The sequence below is a fragment of the Pituophis catenifer genome, unplaced genomic scaffold, assembly GCF_029215685.1.
Source record: "Pituophis catenifer annectens isolate HBS135680 unplaced genomic scaffold, rPitCat1.0.hap2 SCAF_6, whole genome shotgun sequence".
NCBI classification, from domain to species: Eukaryota; Metazoa; Chordata; class Lepidosauria; order Squamata; family Colubridae; genus Pituophis; species Pituophis catenifer.
The window spans coordinates 28358596-28381576 of record NW_027256886.1 but is presented as its reverse complement, the minus strand read 5'-3'; the positions used below and the strand labels follow the sequence as shown (position 1 = coordinate 28381576).

The 22981-nt window shown below is 35.8% G+C and overlaps 1 protein-coding gene across 1 annotated transcript in view; it reads right to left on the bottom strand.

Annotated features, from left to right (window-relative positions):
- LOC139318383 (5'-3' exoribonuclease 1-like) overlaps positions 1–22981 on the bottom strand; it is a 46219-nt gene continuing 23238 nt past the window's right edge. The window contains exons 13-32 of the mRNA XM_070945809.1: positions 22361–22507; positions 21055–21144; positions 20316–20451; positions 19399–19455; positions 18799–18931; positions 17668–17737; positions 17090–17315; positions 12279–12377; positions 10600–10717; positions 10307–10368; positions 9207–9324; positions 8702–8763; positions 7686–7796; positions 4076–4195; positions 3759–3900; positions 2681–2859; positions 1400–1513; positions 1169–1304; positions 388–545; positions 1–303 (exon numbers count right to left, since the gene is read on the bottom strand). Of these exons, the coding sequence (XP_070801910.1) occupies positions 1–303; positions 388–545; positions 1169–1304; positions 1400–1513; positions 2681–2859; positions 3759–3900; positions 4076–4195; positions 7686–7796; positions 8702–8763; positions 9207–9324; positions 10307–10368; positions 10600–10717; positions 12279–12377; positions 17090–17315; positions 17668–17737; positions 18799–18931; positions 19399–19455; positions 20316–20451; positions 21055–21144; positions 22361–22507 (2581 nt within the window). The remainder of the gene's footprint in view (positions 304–387; positions 546–1168; positions 1305–1399; positions 1514–2680; positions 2860–3758; positions 3901–4075; positions 4196–7685; positions 7797–8701; positions 8764–9206; positions 9325–10306; positions 10369–10599; positions 10718–12278; positions 12378–17089; positions 17316–17667; positions 17738–18798; positions 18932–19398; positions 19456–20315; positions 20452–21054; positions 21145–22360; positions 22508–22981) is intronic.

Genomic DNA, 22981 nt, shown 5'->3' with positions numbered 1-22981 from the left:
TTATTCTGAAGATTTTGATGCACCAAAATTAACAGCCAATTTTCTGGATTTTCGTTTGGTAGAAACATTTGGTGTTGACTTTTTACGAGGTACCCTTGAATTTGGAGATGCCATTTTTTCTTGAAAAGATGCTGCAGATTGAACAGTGTGAGAAGGTCTTAAAGGATCTAAGGAAGTATCTGGTGAATTCAGTTTTGTGGTGTCAGATATTGATTGATTGTTCTTTAACTGTGCATCCTGAAGAGAAGCTTGGAACTCCTTAGACTCAAAATTTATTTTGTTTGCAGCTGTTTTTTTAGTTACCTAAAAACAAAACAATAAACTGAATTACTTTTCTAAAATCAGATAATGTACTTATATATACATTCTATCTGCTGTCAAACTTACCTGCAAAGGTATAAATTGGTTATGTGTGCCAACTGGTATAGTTGCAGGATATGCAGTTCCAGGATATGAACCTGTATAATAAGATTTGCTGGGAACTGGCATTGGTGCTCCCCATTGCACTGAACCAAAGGCAGGAAATGATGAAGGAAATATATTAGCTGTGGAAAGAATTGAATATAGCTATATTAAATAAAAACTGTTTTTTTATTTAAACTGTTTTTAGTGGGTCGGTTTTCAATAATACCCACTAAATAAATTTGGTAACTGCAAGGTCTAAACTGATGTTACTGCAGCAGAGCCCCTATAGTCTCTTATTTTACTCTATAAAATTAGAGAGCAAGAGGCACAATTCAAGGAACATAGTGAGTTTTTTAATATAGTAATCAATTGATTACTTTTTATTATACAATTTGTCTCCCTACAATTAACTTTTTTCAAGCAATACACCTATTTCATCAATATTTTCACTTGTTCTTATTAAAAAGAGTGCAAAATAACTGTTTTTCTTATCAAGGGCTCCATTCAATTAAGTATAACCAGTTAATGGCATGAGAAGAGCTACTACTGCTTTTCTCCTTTTCTGATGCCCCCGTCTTAAATAAAAAGTATAAATAAATTCTTGCCAGAGCACTTGCAAAAGACTAGACTATGTGATACTTGAATCATTTGGAGAGCAAGTGTCTAGAGAAGGAAATAGATTCTATATTTAAATTTTGTATGGAAAAGATTTCATATCCTGAACATTTCTGAAGAAATAAAAGATAACATTTAGCAAATTTACCAGTCTGCTGTTGACTGAAAACCGGAGGGATAGTTCTAGGTGCCATAAGATTTCCCAGTGGCTGATAATTTGGAAATATTGGTGGGGGTGGCAATGGTTGCTGCGGTGGCAAGGGAAAATTCATCCCAATAGAGCTCTGTATGAAAAAGATAATGTTTTCAGCATTAGAAAATAGAAGCATTATATGTTAAAAATTCAATGCAATGCAATAGTTTTAGAACATGGTCTCACCAACTGTTGTAAAGCAAAAAATGCTGCTTTCTCCTTGGCCTCATTTTGAGAATGGCACTGAGGTCCATGCACTAATAAGCCATTGGATAACTTCACTTGACAAACTGTCATTGTCTATGGAATAGAAGCAGATAATGTGAATAAATACCTTTTTTTTGCAAACAAAAATAGTAAAGAGCTTATATTTTAGTCTTGTGATAGGCTCCTAAATTCTCCTAAATAAAAGCAGGATGCAATATACTATTAGATCTAGCAAAGAAGGCATGTACCATCTGCGAGGGACTTACATTTTAGTGGATCCCAGGAGGCAAGCCTTTTCTGCTGTGATGCTGCCTTAGGGAACATTCGCCCTTACCCCATCCCACCCTCCAGTCATGTTAGTTCCATCCCTATTAATGTTATGTCACCAGGCCTTTGGGAGTGGGGGGGGGGTGTGTCCCAGAAATGAGATATGCTCCTATGGCTCCACTATTGTGATTATTATAGTCATTCTCTACATGCCTTAAGGCTTATATAGTTTTAATTTAATAATATTTTAATTTTAACAATGATTTTTATGTTTTTATGATTGTTTTTATATATTTGTTGTTTTATAACAGAATAACAGAGTTGGAAGGGACCTTGGAGGTCATCTAGTCCAACTCTCTACATGAGCAAAGTCTCCCTTCATTTGCATTCCCTCCTACATAATCTAAATTTTATCTTGTAAACCTTCTGAATTCACTGACAGTGAGTTGGGCAGCCATATATGTTTTCTTAAATAAATAAATAAATAAAATCTAAATTTGCTTTGGAGAAATTTCTAGCAAATTATTTAGGTTCCTGCTTGTACCTCCAGAACTGTTTACCATTATATCCACTGCTATTTGTTCCTTAATTACATGATTTAGATTTTCCTTGATGGAAGAGAGTGAATAAAGGAATGTCTTTATTTATGCTTTTTTATACTATGCCATGCTTTTATTGTAAACTGACCAAAGTCACTTAAGTGAGGATTGGAGGGGGGGAGGGGATGTAGAAATGTGATGATAGATAGACAGACAGACATAGACAGACAGATCCACTCCCTCTATGACTAAGCACCACTGAAAACAATTTTGATATTAGAAGAAACTTTTTGTTGAGTATATATGAAGTTTACCAGATGCCTACACAATCCAAATGCAATGGCAAATCCTTGATTTATGCAAGTAGAAAGAGGATGTTAAAAGCAGTATTTCCTTCAATTTTAAATAAGTAATAATTAACTTACTCAGCCAATTTATTTAATTCCAAGGTTACCTGTGGGGTTCTAAGGAATGAGAAATCTGGTTGCAACATTCCAACAAGGGAACAGATACGAGAAAGTTCAGACACAGCAGTAGATACTGTATTTGGTGTTCCAAGGGGAGGATGGCTTCCTTTTCCCATGGCTTGAATGTTCTGTGACCCTCCAATATTAGATTTATTCATGAAGTCCACTATCAATGAAACATAATATAAAAATGAGTATGTAACACCAATGTTTTGAATAAGTCAAAATATTTAGCTTTACTTGCTTCAATGTAACATATTCACAACTGATCTGCTACAGGCAGACACTCATCCTCCCTCTATTTTAGATGGCCCCTTCAAAAGGTACATAGATGGCTAGAAATGTATTTGAATAGACCAGCTTCTGCAGCAAGAGAATAACAGATCCTAGAGTAGTGATGGCCAACCTTTTTGCCATCGCGTGCCAGGAAGGGGGGAGGGGGGGAGGTTCGTGCGCTCCTAGACTCCTGGAGAGGCTCTAGAGGCTGGGGACAACAAAAAACGTCACTTCCTGTCCAACCAGGAATTGGGAAATGGGCCATTTCAGGCCTCTGAGAGGTGGGGGGGAGGGAGGCTGTTTTCGCCCTCCCCAGATGCATAGAGAGGATCTGGAGCCAGGTTTGAAAGAAAAATGGGCATTCCCGACCCCCCCAGGCCCTCCGGAGGCAGGAAACAGCCTGTTTTCCTACTTCTGGTGGTCCCAGAAGGCCCGAAAAGCAGCTGGCTGGTGTGCGCATGCACGCCAGAGCTAAGCTGGCATACCCACTGATATGACTACATGTGCCACCTGTGGCATGCATGCGATATATTCACCATCATGGTCCTAGAGTATCAAAAAGTCTGCACATAATTATGGTTCCATGTTCTTTTGAAGGTGTATTTCTTTACAAGCAAACCAGTAAAAACAAATTTCCCTATCCTCCCTACTCTTAATAGTATTTTTAATAAGTTAAAGAGTTTGTTCTAGGTAAAGAAGAAAATTCTAATTTGAAGTGCTCATAAGTAATTATAATTAATTTTATAATGTGCTACAACTATTCAAATTACTAAAATAAACCAGACATACCTATCTTTTGGGGGTGTCTACATTGTGATGCAGGTTCAAAAGAGTCCTGTTTACAAGTGGAAGGTGAAATTTCATTAATCTTTCCTTCTGGAGTGGCAGAAGCATCTATCTTCAAAATTTCTTTGAGCATCTGTGTTCCTTTCTTTAAAAAAATGAAGTTAAATAGCAATATATTATAAACATATATATGTGTATATGTGTATGTATATAAATATAGAATAACTTGAAATTTTAGCATACATTCTGCATCTTCATTTAAAAAACAGAATTCCAAATGAAATTCCAATCTGACAAGTAACACAATCCAATATACAAACCATGGCAAACGACTGGGGAGATAAATGATCTTCATTTGTTGGCTCCTTGGAATCAGGTGATTTTTCCCTTTCCTTGAAAATTTTTAAAGATGCCAAAATATCTCCAAGTTCAGACCCATTCTAAGTAGATAAAGAAATAGTTAAAAGCATACAGTGTGTAAAAATAACGAGATTAAAATATTATGCAGAAGGTTCTTACTAAGTATGTTCAAACACTTAGAATGTGTTTTAAAAATAATATTTTACCAATTTTTCTGCCATGTTACCTACTTATACAACTTAGTATAGTTACTACCCACTCTGCTATTACAGATTTATAGTGAAAAAGAAAAGAATAAATGGCTTATTCTGGACTCTGAGAAAACTCAGCTAATTTGAAACAGGATTTTTCTTCAAATTAAAAACTAAACACATTTTGATTCTGAGATACCTGTTGTTTGCACTATTCATTACAATTTTGTCATCTCCTTCAATAGAATAGTGAAGAAAGATGCTGTACTTGGAAGGATGCACAACAAATATGCATTCTCAACAAGGTTAAGTGTTTTTAGTAAACCATATTAGGGACAATTTAACAACAATCCATCATAGAACTTCTAATATGCTAATCTTATTCATTGTTTTAAACATGTGACCTAGTTTACTGTAGACACTATAAAAATCTCCCTTTTTACAACCCTGTAGTCCATTAATTAGGAGTAGAATTGGGACAACTGGATGGAGCTGACGGTTTATTAGCCTGATGCCCTTCCTGATTCCTATATGGAGTTCACAGCAGATAATTTTTCTGCCACTACGTGGATTGAGTCTCAAACTTCCAAATGTGTCAAAAGTAGAACCATTTTATACATATAAGGCACTGGTATCAAACTCGCGGCGTCATGTTGCTGTCACATGATGTATCGCAACGTTTTCCCCCTTTATGGAGCTGGGTTGGGCGTGGCCTACACATGACACATCCGGTCTGTGAGCCACTAGTTTGATACCCCTGATATAAAGCATCCTCAGTGTGTTAGTATAGAGATCATTCTTACTTTTACACTTTCGAAAACTAGGGTCCCTTCTGAGATGTTTTCTGTTCCCCCACTCCTCCTTCAGACTCAGATTTTGTTTATCAGACAATTGTCTAGGCCAGGGATGTCAAACTTGATTTCATTGAGGGCTGCATCAGAGTTGTGTTTGACCTGAGAGGGCTGGGGGTGGGGGTGGCTGGGAGTTGGTGTGATCATGGTAGGCATGGCCAGCTCAACAACACTCGTGTTGGGGGTACCTATGGTAGCCAAGTGCTAAGGCAGGACTTCCCCGAGACCCTCACTCACTCTCATTATAATCTCCTTCCTTCCTTCCTTCTTTTTCCTTCCTTGATTCTCCTTTCCTCTTCCTTCCCCCTTTCTTATTTTTCCTTCCTTGCTCTCTTCCCAACTTTCCTTATTTTTCTTTGTCTTTCCCTTTCTCCTTTCCTGTCCCTTCTTGCATGCTCAAATGCAAAAGGGAAACATTTCTCCTTTTGTTTTATATTTAGTTTGTTTTGATAACTCTCTGCCAGTGAAAACTGAGCTGGGGGCCCCCTCCATTTTCTCTGGCAGAGGGCTGGAGGCCATTGCGGCTGAAAACAGAGCACGGAGTGGTGGTGCGGGTGGGCCCCTGAGCTCTGTTTTTGCTGGCAGAGGCACCCTGGGTTGGTCCTTTGCTGTGGGCCAGAAGTAGTTTAATAAAAATGCAGTTAAAAACGCTATACAAGCCATCATTGTGTGTGTGTGTGTGTGTGTGTGTGTGTGTGTGTGTGTGTGTGTGTATAGTTCTTTTTTCGTATGTCTATATGTGTATTATTGTTTTACACAGAAGCAGTTACAGGTAAATCCTAGAGAGGCAAGAAACGCATCACAAAACAATGGAGATGAATGCTACAGAGGAATAAAGCTGCCTACAAGGCAGACATAACACCTGTACCAGCCCGTGGGCTGGATTCGGTGAGTTTGACACCCCTGGTCTGGTCTGTTTCTCTTATTATCTCCCAAAGTTAATCCACATACCATTACAATCTGTGTATTTTGAATAGTGCAGCTAGTTAATATTCCAGGGAAGCAATAAGAATAGAAAAATAATTTTGCCACTCTTATGGCCATAGAATAGGCATCTGAGCTCTTATATGTGGGGTTACATTTGCTTATTTCTGCCAGTGTCATTTTAGATATCTCTTCACCCATTTCATTTCCTGGAGTTCCTTAGTGAAAGAAGAAATGCCAGAGGATCAGTGAACAAGGCCTACAGGCACCCAGATTTCTTTATATTCCAGAGACTAGTAAGATTTCTCCAGATCATTGGGAAACTCCTCAAGTGTTATCAGAAAGCCTGCTGAATCCATCAAACTTGTGGGGCATCTCAAGTCCCTCTTTCTTTCAAAGGTTGGCAGTTCCTGTTAACTTCACTGTCAGGAAAAATTGATCTGCCTATGGCCAACAGATTGATGGAAAAGTCTTATAGAATCAAATCATGACTGGTTCAAGATGAACACCCTACCTAAGCCCTGACCAGACACATGAGTTGAGAGAGTGATGACCTGGGACAAGTTCATATTTGTCATAGCAGCTATGAACTTCCAAGAAGTCTTGAGAGGTGAGGTTGAACTTATCCAGCACTAGCAGCGTGAGTGAATCCACAACCACTCTACACTAAGAGCAGTTTGGTAAAGTTTACAATCAATCATCAGATGTCTGATCATAAGGAGAAAATGAATAAAAATCAAATAACAAAGCAAATGAATAGTGAATGGGTTGAGGGAAAGTAGAAGGCCATTAAAGTCAGGTTTGAATGGAGCTGATGAGAACAGCAGAAAGTGGTAAGACTTTTACAAAACAAAAGCAATGTTAAGAACTGGTATAATAAATAGCATTCTCCCTGAGATTTGGCTGGCTCCAACCCTGCCTGCTTTTCAAAAGGCAGTTAACACTTGGTTTATGGTATGACCCGTTGAATAAGTTTTCTTGGCACTTTATGTGTTTTTGTTTTGGAGTTACGGGGTTTTTTTTATGATTGTTTCATTGTGTTCTATTAATTATCCAATTCTGAATCCTGTGTAAAGTGGGAAGTTACAATATATAAATCAATTAATATAACATAATAAGTATATAATGCTCATGTAAGCAATTTCTAAATTTTGTGTCATTTATTAACTCAACAATCTTGCCAAATTAATATTCCAATGGGCCACTGAGATTAAAGGCATCCATCTCATGGGTAATCAAGTCATATTCTGATTTATATTTGAGAAAGAGCCAATATCACTTCATGTTCAGAGCTTTACATTATCAGCATAAATGTAATTCTATAGAGAAACACAGCCACAAACAAAATTAAATGCAGTATTTAACTACTTTGGCAAGAGCAGTAATCTGTGGTTCCCAGATGTTGATCCACTTACATTCCCATCAATCCCAGTTAATCATGGCCAATTGTAAAAGTAGATTACCATTGTTGTCCAATAACAAATGGGGGGGGGGGGGAATGTGCGTGTGGCAGAATTTCCCAGCTTTCTGTTATGGGTTAATAAAACTGTTTCTTTCCAGAGTACAGTGAAATATATATTTCTATTTAGTCAGCCATTTCCTACCTTTGCAGTTATACTGGAATCATGAATTACAGATTTTTGTTCTATTTGTGTACTTGAGCCTTCATTTCTCTTCAGAAGCTTTACATTACTCTTACTTACACCTGCAAAATTCTGCAATTTAATAAAAGTTTTTTCATTAAATTGGTTCTTATATATGAAAATATTGCAAAATAATTCTTCAAAAAACAACTACCAATATTTTAAAATAAAGCATAAGCTGTAGAATTCTATAATGATTCATCTACAAGTTATACATATGAGGTGGTTTTCCAAATTCACTGCATGAAATCTTCATACAAGTATCTTTTAGCTATGCACATACAAACTGAAATGACATGGGAAGGTCTCAGAGTAGCCTCAGTGAGCTGAGTGAGAGGACATAGCACTTCAAAACTTTAGCAGCCGGCTTAGAGGGATATTTCACTTGCTTCCTGCTCTCATATTAAAGGTTCCTTGATTTTGCAGTCTTACTATATAGTGATTGGGATCCCTCTTCATATTTCTATGAGTCCGGGTAGTCAAATTGAAGACAAATGGTTCTTAACCTGTAACCTGGAGATTACTATTGGTCTTGGAATAAATGACAAAATAATTTCTAAATTATTAAGAATAACTATAATTTCAAAAGATGTTGACATTCTCTTGCAAAAGTGTGTGTGGGTGTGGATGTAATATTAAAACCCTGTGAAATTGTAATCTTTTCATATTCCAATAATTTTATGAAAAAAAAATCATCCAAGAGTCCTCCAGATGCCATTTTGGGGAACAGAAATTCCTAGCTTATGTTACAGTGTGCATGAAGGAAAATACTGGAATAACTATTGTAAGTCATTTAAAAGCAATACTATATTGTTCATCATAAATCTGCTTAATAAAATTCTGAACTGACTTCCATAAAAGACCTCTAACAAAAGTAAAATAAATAAATAAATAAATAAATAAATAAATAAATAAATAAATAAATAAATAAATAACAATTATGAATAGTCATATGCAAGCAGAAAAATAACAATTACCAGTTTGTTTGATATTTTTTGTGTTTGACCTTCATTTCTTGGCTCTTTAGAATCTTCTTTGGCTGGAATTAAAAAATTCATACAACCAGTTTAAAGAGTAAAATACAATGAAAAATAAAATTTCTGTATGTGTCTACTAAAACAAAAATCCATTAATTGTAGTAGGATTTATTATTAAATAGAACAGCGAGCTTTTTTCACACAAATCAATATATTTTTCCGCGCTTCCTTCATGGTTTATCTATTCAGATATTGTACTATCATAAAATAGATAGAATCAAGATGTAAAGTCGCAGTGGAAAACTTCAAAAGTGCTGTGTTTATGAGAGAATTTTGAAGAATTAAGATCCACAGCCATGGACTATGGACTTAAACTTCTTTTAGCACAGGATTCAGTGATACTCATTGAAGTCAGCTGTTTTCAAAACAGGATTCTTATATTTAAAGTTAAATGTTAAAAAAATATTTAAAGAAAGTTAAAGAACTTACACTCTACAGTACTTACATTTCCTAAATGAGTCCTGGGCTTTATGCTGGCTTTCAAAGCTATTTTCATTGAAGCCTGGTTTGCAGGACCTATTACTGGCACCGAAGTTTACATATTGAGGTAAAAAATCTTCAACCTAGAAAATTAAGTTTTGCAAGAGTAACATTTTGCATAGACCACATACTTTAGAATACATAAAACGTGAGAGGGTAATCCAGTGTTGGTGAACCTTTTCGGCACCGAATGCCGAAACGGGAGCACGTGCACTTGAAAATGGAAGAGCAGCCACCCAGTGCGCTTGCACACAATGGGAAGATGATCTTCCGGTTTACAGCATGTGTATGCGCACTGGCCAGCTGATATTCGCGCGCACATGCATGCCAGAAACCGGAAGAGCAGCCGCCTGGTCTTCCAGTTTCTGTCATGCATGCACATGCGAAGACCAGCTGGCCGATGCACATATGTGCACCGGAAACAGAAGATCATTTTCCTGGCAAGCGCATGCACTCCGGGTGGCTGGTCTTCCTGTTTCTGGCATGTGAAGACCAGCTGGCCGGTGTGCCGAAACCCAGAAGAGCAACGGGAGACGGCTCTGCGTGCCACTCCCGGCATGCCTGCCATCTCAGCTATATAGTGATTGGGATCCCTCTTCATATTTCTATAAGGCCCAGTAGTCAAATTGAAGACAAATGGTTCTTAATCTGTAACCTGGAGATTACTATTGGTCTTGGAGTAAATGACAAAGTAATTTCTAAATTATTAGGAATAACTATAATTTCAAAAGATGTTGACATTCTCTTGCAAAAGTGTATGTGTGTGGGTATAATATTAAAATCCTGTGAAATTGTAATTTTTTCATATTCCAATCATTTTATGAAAAAAAAACATTCTGGAGTCTTCCAGATGCCATTTTGTAATTCCTAGCTCATGTTACAGTGTGCATGAAAGAAAATACTAGAATAACTTTTGTAAGCCATTTAAAAGCAATACTACGGTATATTGCTCATCAGAAATCTGCTTAATAAAATTCTGAACTGACTTCCATAAAAGACCTAAATAAATAAATAACAAAAGTACTATTATGAGTAGTCATATGCAAACAGAAAGATAACAATTACCAGTTTGTTTGATATTTTTTGTGTTTGACCTTCATTTCTTGGCTCTTTAGAATCTTCTTTGGCTGGAATTAAAAAATTCATACAACCAGTTTAAAGAGTAAAATACAATGAAAAATAAAATTTCTGTATGTGTCTACTAAAAAAATGGACTATGGACTTAAACTTCGCTTAGCACAGGATTCAGTGATACTCACTGAAGTCACCTGTTTTCAAAACAGGATTCTTATATTTAAAGTTAAATGTTAAAAAAATATTTAAAGTAAATTAAAGAACTTATACTCTACAGTACTTACATTTCCTAAATGAGTCCTGGGCTTTTTGCTGACTTTTAAAGCTATTCTCATTGAAACCTGGTTTGCAGGACTTATTACTGGCACCGAAGTTTAAATATTGAGGTAAAAAATCTTCAACCTAGAAAATTAAGTTTTGCAAAAGTAACATTTTGCATAGACTACATACTTTAGAATACATAAAATGTGAGAGGGTAATCCAGTGTTGGCGCACCGGGCAGCTGGTCTTTGCACGCACATGCACACCAGAAACTGGAAGAGCAGCCGTCCACGGCGCATGCCAGCACCGGGAAGATGATCTTCTGGTTTCCAGCGTGCGTATGGGCACTGGCCACCTGGTAATCTGGTTTCTGGTGTGCATGCGTGTGCAAAAACCAGCTGCCCAGTGTGCATGGGTGCACTGGAAACCGGAAGAGCAGCCACCAGGTGCGCATGCGCACCGCGTGGCTGCTCTTCCGGGTTCTGGTGCTCCCGTGTGGGTGAAGACCAGCTGGCCGGTGCGCCGGAACCTGGAAGAGCAACGGGCGACGTTGTATGCCCGGAGAGATGCTCTGCATGCCACTTCTGGCATGCATGCCATAGGTTCACCATCAAGCGGGTAATCTATGGTCTGCAGAAGAATCCAACCCCCAATTTCCTAAATTCAGTGCAAAGCACTCTGTCAAATTGGAGACAGCTTCTCTCTATGAAAGAAATAAAGACCAGAAAAAAGTTGAAAAATAAATATTTAGGAAATACGTATTAGGTGTATATGGCAAGACTTTCAGAAATATTCAGTCTTTGAACTGTATTTTTTAGATGTGAACAAATTATCATACAACGTATTTAATTTTACATCCTAGCAAGTTGTTTAGGATTATCAACATAAATTAGAATTTCCATGGCAAGTGAAATATTCAAGCTGGCCATAGAAATGGATGAAGATCATGAGATGCTGTTGCTGCACAACTGAGACAGCCAAAAAACCCTTAATATTTACTTTGTTGATTATAGAAAGCCTTTTGATTTTGTTGTTCGTATGAAGCTTTTAGACCAGTATTGGCGAATGTTTTTGGCACTGAGTCCTGAAATAGGAGCGTGTGCACCGGAAACCGGAAAAGTAGCCACCCAGCGTGCATGTGCATGCCGGGAAGATAATGTTCCGGTTTCCAGTGCGCGTATGCACACCGGCCACCTGGTCTTCTGGTTTCTGGCGTGCATGCGTTTGCGAAAACCAGCTGCCCGAAGATCATCTTCCCAACGCGCACATGCGTGCCAGGTGGCTGCTCTTCCAGTTTCTGGCCCTCCTGTGGGAAGACCAGCTAGGGGGCGTGCAGGAATCCAGAAGAGCAACAGGCAATGGCTTGCGTGCCCAGAGAGATGGCTCTGCCTGCCACTTCCGGCACACGTGCCACAGGTTCACCATCACGATTTTAGACTGTGCTTATAAAGGTGGAAATCCCAGAACATTTCATTGTCCTCAGTGTAAAACGAATACACAGACTTGGAAGCCACTACCCAGATGGAATATGGTGAAACTGATTTGACTTCAATTTGGCAAAGGAATGAGACAAAGGTAGACCTTGACTTAAGACAAATTGCTTAATGACCTTCCCTCAAAATATTTACAATCTGGGTTTGATCATCAATGTGCCATATAAGATGGATACAAATGAGCTTGCCCCTTTTTGGCATATACTAACCATTTCATCCTTATTTTGTAGGGAAGGCTGAGACTTTCCAGGGTTCTGCAATGATTGCCAAATGTTGCAAAATTCATCATCTTTTTTATTGTGAGCTTGCTAGGAAAGAAAACAAAACAATGGAAACTCTGCCATGAAAACTCATTGCAGAACAAAAATCTGGAATCTATTATTTTTTTCCATTATGTTTCCACTATCACAAGAACTAGCCATGTCTTAAGTTTCAATAAAGTAGCAATTTAAATTGCAGGCATATATCTTAGTTACGTCAGTGAATAAAGTAGCCATTTACATTTAAAAGGATAGAAGTGAAGACATGTTCTCATCTTTTCATGAACAGTTTCCCTATAATGGAGTATTATTATATTGTATTGCAGAGACAGTATTTCTAAATTCTACACCAAGAGGTTTTTTTACCTTTTTTTCCCCATTTCCAACACATAGTCATGTCCCATGGCCTCGATCCACAAAATCAATCCTCTCCTCTTTCATACAGAAACTCTCAGAACCTTTCATTAATTTCTCATTTGTGCTTTTCAACTCTGTTCAGTACCATATAGTACAATCTTCCAATTGTTTTCCATTTCCCATTATTTCTAAAAGTAAACTGGCTCACAGTAGCTATTACTACCACTGTTGCTATTTAATCCTAGACTTTTGGGAATGGGAAGGATCTTTTTTTTTAAAAAAAAAAATCAAAAATCAAAACTCTCTTCTGATTCTGAGCTGCCATGACATTATCAACTAGTCAATGGGTGATAAATTGGAAATTTTTTAGTCCACCCTATTCCATTTTTAAGAATATATAGCAACTCAATTGAGCTATAAAGCAGACTCACTGAAATAAATAGAAGAAAAATTAAATTTGATCTATCCTCTTTTAGGATCCTCTTAGAGTGTCAAAATGTCACTTACTAGAGCAGTGCAGTGCAGACAAGAAACAAGTTATATTGTAGAATTGATTTTATGGGGATACCATAAAAATTGGGTTTAATTCAACTGATTAATAAATAAAATAAGATTAAGTTTACATTAATTTTGGAATATTATCAAAATTTAGATAATTTGATGTATAACTCACAGACCAATTCAGTACTTGCAAACATAAAAAGTGTGCCTTGGGGAGATAGGTAGCATTATTTGTAAACAAAAATATTTATATAAACACATTTCTTCACATGTGTTGTGAAGAAATGTTTATGTGAAATATTTTGTGCTTTTCTTGAATTTATTGCAACTTGATACATTTTGGAATATGTGTCCAATTTATTGTCTTTGCTTGGTGTTATTTATTGTTTCATTTGCATTACTTTATTCATTTATTTATTTATTAGTCGCATTTTTATGGCGCCCAACTCCTGAGGGACTCTGGGCGGCTAACAACAGAGAATAAAACAATGCGAACAATATCCCATACAAAAGTTTAAAAAAAACATTAAAACTCATACTCTCCAATTTTGTGGCCGGGTCTCACAAGATCACCGGAGCGAGATCAATGGCCCCAAGCCTGCCGGAAGAGCCAGGTCTTCACCACTTTCCGGAAGGCCAGTAGGGTGGGGGCAGTCCGGACCTCAGGGGGTAATTGGTTCCAGAGAGCCGGGACAGCCACAGAGAAGGCCCTCCCCCGCGGGCCCGGCTGCCAACATTGTTTAGCTGGGACCCGGAGGAGACCGACTCTGTGGGATCTTACCGGTCGCTGGGAGCTATGCGGTAGAAGGTGGCCTCAAAGATAGCCTGGCCCTGAGCCATTTAGGGCTTTAAAGGTAATAACCAACACCTTGAATTGCGCCTGGAGACCGATAGGGAGCCAGTGCAGCTTGCGGAGAATTGGTATAATGTGGGTGTATCTAGGTGCACCCACAATAGCTCGAGCGGCTGCGTTCTGGACCAACTGTAGTCTCCGAACACTTTTCAAGGGTAGCCCCATGTAGAGCGCACTTTAGCTTATGTTTATATTATTTAGAAACAGATTTTTAATGTATTATGTTATTATGTATCTTAAGAGTATTGAAAAATACAAATGTACCAAATAATATATAATCTTTTTTCACTTTATTACTTATTTTAACAAAAGCCAACTGACAAACAAACCCTAATCCGACTTCCTACAGAACCCAAAACCATTTACCCTAAGGTAGCAGGTAAAACAACTTACTTTACATTTCTGATGGATACTTGTATAGGTTACTTTCTGCTGAGAACTGGAATTGCCCTGCTTTTCTGTTTTGATACTATTATGCTGTCTTCCATTCAATTGCTGGATAATAAAGAAAAAAATTACTTTCCAATTTTTCTATATATTTAAAATATTATACACTCAGCTATTTTTTCATACACAATATTACAAATTAACAGGCCCACAATATATACTCAACAATTTTAACAATAATTGTTATGGGACATTATCTACTTTCTTTCTTTATATATTATGGAACAGAATCTCAAACAAATGTAAAAATAAACTTCTCTGATATACACACAATAACTGAAGTGCTCAAGGCACAATTGAGAACTATCATTTCCTTCTTTGTGCATATACTATACAGTTATCATATCATCATCATTTTAGCCATTGTCTATCCATTGCAGGATGAAGGCCTTCTCCATATGTTTCCAACCAATATGGACCTGCAATACTTGCTGATGTTGTCAATCCATCTTGTTTTAGGTCTCTTTCATGGACGCTTTTTATCAAGTGGGATCCATTCTATGAGTGCCTTGATCCAGCTGCCATCTGTTTTTCTTGCTGTGTGACCAGCCCATTGTAATGCCGAGCATGTATCTTTCCATGGCTCTTTGCGCCACTCATAGTATTTGTATCAATTGTGAGGTTAGTGTCTTATGTTTCACTGGCATATGTTAGAGCAGGTAGCACACACTAATCAAAAACATTTCAGGCATAGGGGGAGGTTGTTCTTGAAAATTATGCTTAGCTTGCTAAATGCCTGCCAACCACATTTAACACGTTCACTTTCCTTTATTGTATCACCTTCCATTGAGATCTGTTGGCCAAGGTATACGTAGTGGTCTACTACATCTAGTTCTTCTCCAGATATGTTTTTTCTTTCTTTGGTGAATTTATTAAACATCATCTGGCTCTTTTTCATGTTTATTTTTAAGCCAAATGTTTCTCCTGCTTTGTGCAGCTCTTGTATGTGTCTTTGTAGCTCTTCTGGGTCTTGTGAGAATAACATCATCTGCAAATCTTAAGAGATTTAAACAGGCACCATTGATTTTTATTCCATCTTTTCCTGAGTTTGTGAAATACTTCAAGGCAGGCTGAGAAAAGGATAGGTGATATGGTATTGTCTTGTTGTACATCTCGTTCTATGTTGATTTCCACTTTAAGATCATTAAGGTAAATTGTTGCCAGTGCTTTTTCATATATTGATTGTAATAGGTTTATGTAAGCAATGTCTACGCCTTGGTTGAGCAATGCATTAATTGCTTAATGTAATACTGATTTAAATGCCTTCTCATAGTCAATGAAAGCCATGCACAGAGGCATAGTGTACTCGCTGTGCCTTTCAATGACTTGCTGAACAACCTGGATTTTATCCATTGTGCTGTAGCCACTTCTGAACCCTACCTGCTCTTTTGGCTGTGCATCATTTAATGTTCTGAATATTCTTTTTGCTATTAACTTGGTGAAAACCTTGTAGATGGTTTTTTTTCCGGCAAGCATAATTTTCAAGAACAACCTCCTCTTATGCTTGAGAGAAATTTTCAATCAGTGTGTGCTAACTGCTGTAACATATGCCAGTGAAACATAGACACTAACCTCACAATCAATACAAAAGCTAAGAGTGTTGCAAAGAGCCATGGAAAGATATATGCTCAGCATTACAAAACAAGATAGACCTGCACATAGATTAGAGAACAAGCAAAAGTATACAATATCATCAAGAGAGTAAAATAATTGAAATGGAAATGGGCTGGTCACACAGCAAGAAGAACTAATGGCAAGTGGACCAAGGCACTCATAGAATGGGTCCCACTTGATAAAAAGCATCCACAAAAGAGACCTAAAACAAGATGGATTGACCACATCAGCAAGTATTATGGACCCAGTTGGCAAGAGAAAGCTCAGGACCATGTTGGTTGGAAACATGTGGAAGACGCCTTCATCCTGCAGTGGATAGACAATGGCTATAATGATGATGATGAATTGCTATAAAAGAAAATCAGAAATCATTTCTTTACAATCTTTTTTTCTTTTCTTTGATTTTTGTCTTTGCTCCTTTATTCTTTCCTTTTTTCATTCTAAATATTTGGCAGTTTTAGTTTTTATTTTGTTTTCAAACTTCTAATAAACTTTATTAAAAAATAACAACTATCATTTCCTACTTTTATCATATGTAAGTCTGGTAAATCTGCACTAACTAATTATTATTTTCCGTGTGTGTGTGTGTGTGTGTGTGTGTGTGTGTGTGTGTGTGTGTGTGTGTCTGGTGTGTGTGTGCGTGCGCGTGTGTGTGTGTGCGCACACTCCTTTGGGTCAGGGTTGTTTGTTTTGTTCTTGACTCCTGGCAACTGCCTGGCAAAGTCCCTGCAGTTTTCTTGGCAAAATTTCAGAAGCACTCTGAGAAACAGAGTGACTAGCACAAGCTGGCTTCATGCCTAAGGCGAGACTAGAATTCATGACCTCCCAATTACTAGCCTGATGCCTTAACCACTACACCAAACCAGCTCCGCTAATTATTATGACAATTGTTAAACTTTATTTAAATTTGGCTATGCTTTTACTAGCATAAGAGAATAGCAATATATTTATTTTCATGATAGAACTGGGTAACTGAATTCACACTTACTTGAGTTGGAACAAAGAGTGAACGAGGAGAATGATTGAGGCCTCCTAGATGTGCTTTTTGGGAAGATACAGAAAAGGATTCCGATGAATATGAGTTGTAGGAACTCACAGCTGGCTGTGGCTTAACTATGGCTGTTAACTTCTGATTTCCTGTTTCAGTTCGATAGCCATGAGATATGTTAATTAAGGCACAAGCTGGCATGCGGTATCCTCTGGAAGGTGAACTCCTAATGAAAGAAAGGCAATGAAAGCAACTTTGTCATGGTCGTTACTCATATAATTTCAAACTATATATTAAAAATATTTATAGAATATAATATTTTGGATGGAGCACTTGACTAACATACTTCAGATCCAGTTTTATGAGGCTGAGTGAATGGTTGGATGGAGGTGTTTTTGATCTCTATTTCTCATCAATAAAATGAAAGTTTATACATTTACAATGACAATAAAAGTAGATAATAAAGAACACAATTATCAGAAAAAAGCATTTTAGTGTCACCTTCTTACACAATTATTTTATGTTTCTGAGGTTTTGTTGAAACACTTAAGAAAAACAAGCAATTGTTTGCAACAAACCTTATTGTTAAACCTCCATGAAATTCTTCATCAAACAGTACTTCATACAGCACATCAGATTCTCTGCTGGCTAAAGAAAATACACATTGTAAGCAATAGCATCAAATGTGAAATTGTAAAGAAAAACATAATATTATCGCTTATTACTACAATGACAACAATTTCTATATTCAAAAAAACCATTATATTTATCTCCAGAACTATTTACAAAGATCAGAACTACCAATTAAGTATTTTCAATATTGTCCTCTATACTGGCTTCCATTCCTAAATAGCTGACTACTTAGACTATCTTCACCTACATGCAGGGTGGATAAAAATTGATGATTAAAAAAAAATTGGATGTTTTTTATTTAAATTGATTTTTTAAAATTTAAATCAGATTTTTCAAAAAATCAAATTTACTTTAATAAAATGCTTTCGGAGTAAAAATCTACCTAAAGATAGTTTCCTATTTAAGATACATTAATAATTTAGTTTATTCAGCATGAGATGGAGCTTAGTTATGTAGCATAAGGCTGTATATTCTGCAATATTGGGACTGTTGGTGAGTCAACAGCGGATTAGAGGAGGAGCCGCTGCAGGGCAGAGATGACAGTTGCTCTTTAAAATTTATGATTTAAATTGAGTTAATTTAAATGAAGTCTTTTTACTGTGATTTAAATCATGATTTAAACTTGATTTAAATCAAATCCAGCCTGCCTACATGATTCCCTCCTAATGGTGTGTATTATAAATTCCAGAATTCTCAAATATTATGACTAACAAAATTTTATAATCCAGAGGCAGAACTCTGATTCATTTTTATAATTTCCGTATTATTGACTTTTATGTGCCTCAATGAGCTTTAAAGTAGTTTCAGTCTTACTAGAGAAACACCACCAAAGTCATGGTGTTTTTAAACTGAGAATATATACAAAGACATGTTATGTGAGTTAACACACATTCTCATCCTTCCAAAACATGAAAAAAAAAGGATCAAAGAAGGCATCTGGTAGTAACATTTTTTTCTTATATTTTATGCAAATAATGAATTAATAACAGTTAGGGCTTTCCCACATGTTTGATTATACTGTATTGAAACATGTGTCCAAATATTCTTTAGATACAAGTGCTACAAAGTGCTCATACCTCCTTTAATTCCTATTATAGTACCACGAAGTCCAAGGGGAACAGAAAAGTTCTCTCTCACATTCACAACACGGTCAAACAATCGATATTCTGCATCTTGATCTGGTAAAATTCCATGTTGCTGTTCTAAAGGCTAATAAAACCAAAGATTTAAACTATAGCAAAAATATCTAATTATGAATATGATATAGAATAAAAGTAGTTATATATGCCTCTTGGGGTATTAATTTTGTGTGCAATTTTATTAAAATGAAAAGACTAAATAATCACGTAATGTCTGTTTACTATATTGAGCTTATGATGCAAGGATGCTTTCTCAGTAGAAAGCAAACAGACTCCAAATCCGGCCAGCAGAAAATATAGTAAGTTTCATCTACACAATCGAACCAGCATTGCCATTTTTTTACATACCTTGTTCATCAGTTTTACAATATGTAAAGAGGAAAAAAGAGGAAGTTGGTATGAAACATAAAGCCTTCCTTGAGTCAAGCTTAACTCTTGATACATGATACATTCATGTCGCTTTCTTGGCAATATGAAATTGGTTTGCTACTGCCTTTAACAATAATTCTTATGCAACTATAGTTATATTAAACTTACTCTGTATAATAAGTGAGATTTCACTGTCACGCGCACTTTCTTATTACTTTTTCTTTGCTAAAAAAAAAGCAAAAATAATTGGATGAAATCATTTGTAGATTATTATTGCTGTACAAAGTTAAAAGGACACATATTATAGCCCACATAAATTATAACACTGACAGTAAATCTATCTATATTCCTTAGCTTAATGTGTGTCACTCAACCTTATTTTAAAACCATTCTGCAAGATAAGTCCAGGAGTTATGTAACAGCTCTCTGACTATTTATTGGTGCCTGCTGTTTGGAGGGTGGTTTAAGAAAAAACGATGTGCTATTAAGAGAAAACAGGATGTGAGAAAGGCAACTTTAGACTTTGGACACATCCACTGCTTGCTTATATTCTGACTTATAACACAGAACTTAATGGACAATCCATGAAAATAATATGACCTTGATGGAAAAAAATTGTTCATTCCTACTCCAAATATTGTATTGATACACAGTTACACTATATAATCAATGCTATGGGTATTTTAAACTATTCTGTTGTTTAGAGTTCTCCAACACCAAACATTGATCTGAGTATAAAGAAACATAATCTAACAAGAGCAGGACAGAGAGGAACCTTATGAACAAAACCTTCAGTGTAACTCTAGATGTATGTGACTTCATGAATTGTAAACTCAATAAAGTTTATCTAAATCAAGGTGGGTGATACAGATTATATATAAACAATTAAGTCATCAGGTAAACTGGTAAGGTCTCCTGAATATTTTATCTTATTTTAAAATTAACTTTTTTATTGCTTTACAACCCAAAATTACACTCAAATATTCATAATGAACAACATTCTAATAGCAATTTAAATGATATTTGGAACCTAATTGCAATATATTGTGATAAAAATCAGATAATTTAGACAATATTTTATGTACCTTGCATTTGTCTATTTCTTCTTCAATCTTTTCAATGATAGCTGCATCCAGAATTTGCAAATCACAAGATGAACGTGAAAGTGTACTGACAGGATGACCCTTTAGCCATGACATGATTTCTTGAACTTTCTCAGCACTATGTTAAAAATTATTCCATATTAATAATCATCAAGATGTAAAATCTAGCAGTCAACATGTAAATATTATAAAGTGGAAAATTATGATGTATTAAGATTTGTTTTTAATTTTTTTAAAAATACATCCTAATGTAAGAAAAATAAATATAAGCATTGTCCCAAAGCTTAAGAATTACATCAAAGCTGTCAAAGCAAATTTGAAAATTATAATCCAATTATGATAGTTTGGTGTATATAACTTTATTATTGGTATCTATGTGTTCTATGCCATATGCTAAATAAATAGGGAACAAGAAAAAAAATCTGTACAAAAGAAATGGGATTATTTTTATATCTCGACCCCTACAATTCCTTGGATCAAGATTATATATTTTCAAAATAAGAATTATGTTCTTAAGAGACAATACCTGGAAAATAGTATTTTGACTGCTTGATAGTAATTAGAGAGCTGCAACCATGAAAGAATATGACATGAAATTGTTCCTCCTTCAATCCAAGGACCCGTCTACTAAATTTGAACTAGCAATCTTCATGCTGATTGACTTTGCAAGATCAGAAAAATTATCTACTTATGTAATCTACCAAAAATATGAACTACATACCCATTCTCCTCTTCACCAGGCCAAATGTCATCTTCATAAAATATATCTTCTGGACTATTTTTGGCTAAGTAAGTAAAAAGTTCTGGTACCCTGTGAAATATATAAATATATTTGAGTAGATATTTCATATTTACACACATATATATCATAAAACCTCCATCATCATTTACTAGACTCCTGTTCACAGGAAAAATAAGTTGCATATAATAGTGAAATATATTATGCAGAGCTCCAGAGTTATATCCAAAAAGATGCTTTGCAATGAGACACTAATGTAACACAGATCTGTAACTTTTTAAAACAGCTGAGGTGTTTTTCTAATACATTGCAGAAACAATCATGTAACTTTCATGAAAGATATGGATTCAGTTTTCCTTGCATAATGGTAGTACAATAACCAAGGAATAATCCACTATACTCACATATGGAAGGATTTAAAATTAATTAAAAGTATTTCTTCACCCAGTTAATATACTACTAAAACTTTTATTCCTCTTATAACAAAATGGTGTATCATAGGACAAAACGTTTGAACCAAAGTACAGTACCTCAAATGGGCTAATTTACAGAATACATTCCAAATTCAGGGCCAAAAAAAATGGAAATTTGACCAATTTTATAAAACCTTCTATGACATAAAATAATCATAAAGGTTTATTTATTTATTTATGGCCTAATACAAATTATCATAAAACACTCCCTGTGCTGATGTTTGACTATGATATACATTTCAGTAGGAGCTACTTTCAAGGCAGGACATCTCTGAATATATCCCAGCTTTTCCAGTAAAGGCAGTTACATTAGAAGCTTTGTCAGTGTTGAAAACATTGAGGAATCTGATAAGGAAATGTCTCTGAAAATATGACAGTTACCATTTATCTGGTATATTATCAAACATTAAAATGTACTATCATCAAAATTGGTGAAGTCTGGGAATCAACATTGTTTTGAAAGAAGAATATCTAATTTTGGCACAATATGTCTTTTATTTGGTTATTTGCTTATTTTTGTTTTAACTGGCCATTAACTGCCTGGAGTCTAAGTGACTAAGTAGTCATACAAACTGAAAAAATAAATATAAATATAGAATAAACCATAAATAGCTAAACCCAAAAATCAAAGCCAATATGATAAATAGGCCAGTTGCTAGAGAGAAACAATATTTAAGTTACTAAATAGATGAAATAAAGAGAATGCTTCAATAGACAGTTATCTGGATCCAACAAAGCTCTCTACAATAATGCTATACAACAACATTATCAATCACAAGGGTACACACACAAGTCCACAATAATTTTAAGCTTACCTTTCTAAATATTCAGCTAGAAGCTGTTCTACTGCAGAAGAGTACATCCATTCATTTCCAACCTTTTTAGTGTAGCCAGGGACTTCTTCATTCCTCTTATTGAATTTCAGATTTAAACCTACATTTGCTTTATGGTCTCCACGTGGACTGCAAAATAGATGTTGAATGTTAACTCTATATACTGCAATTTACTAAAATTCTAATACTAATTTTGCTATATATTAATATTAATACTTAATATTCAGTCTTCAAATTTATTGGCTGAAAAAGAGCAAAGAATGAATATTAATAAAATCTAAACCGGGTTTGAATGATTTATTCAGCAAAATATATGCTGAGTCACTCTTGGTTATTTCCATGCTAGATTGCTATAACATGATCGATAGTACATGAGTTTATCTTTGAAGATTACCCAGAAATTACAGCTAGTCCAGAATTTAATGGCACACATAGTTCTGGGTACTCTTGTGCTTTGCCCTTATTATATTGCTGCTGCCTTTGGTGCAATGACTCCTAGTTTCTTTCCTGGCGCAATTCAAAGTATTGGTGATCACCTTAAAAGTCCTGAATAGTGCAAGGCCAGGTTATTTGTGGGACCTCCTCTCCTTGAGGTATCTATCA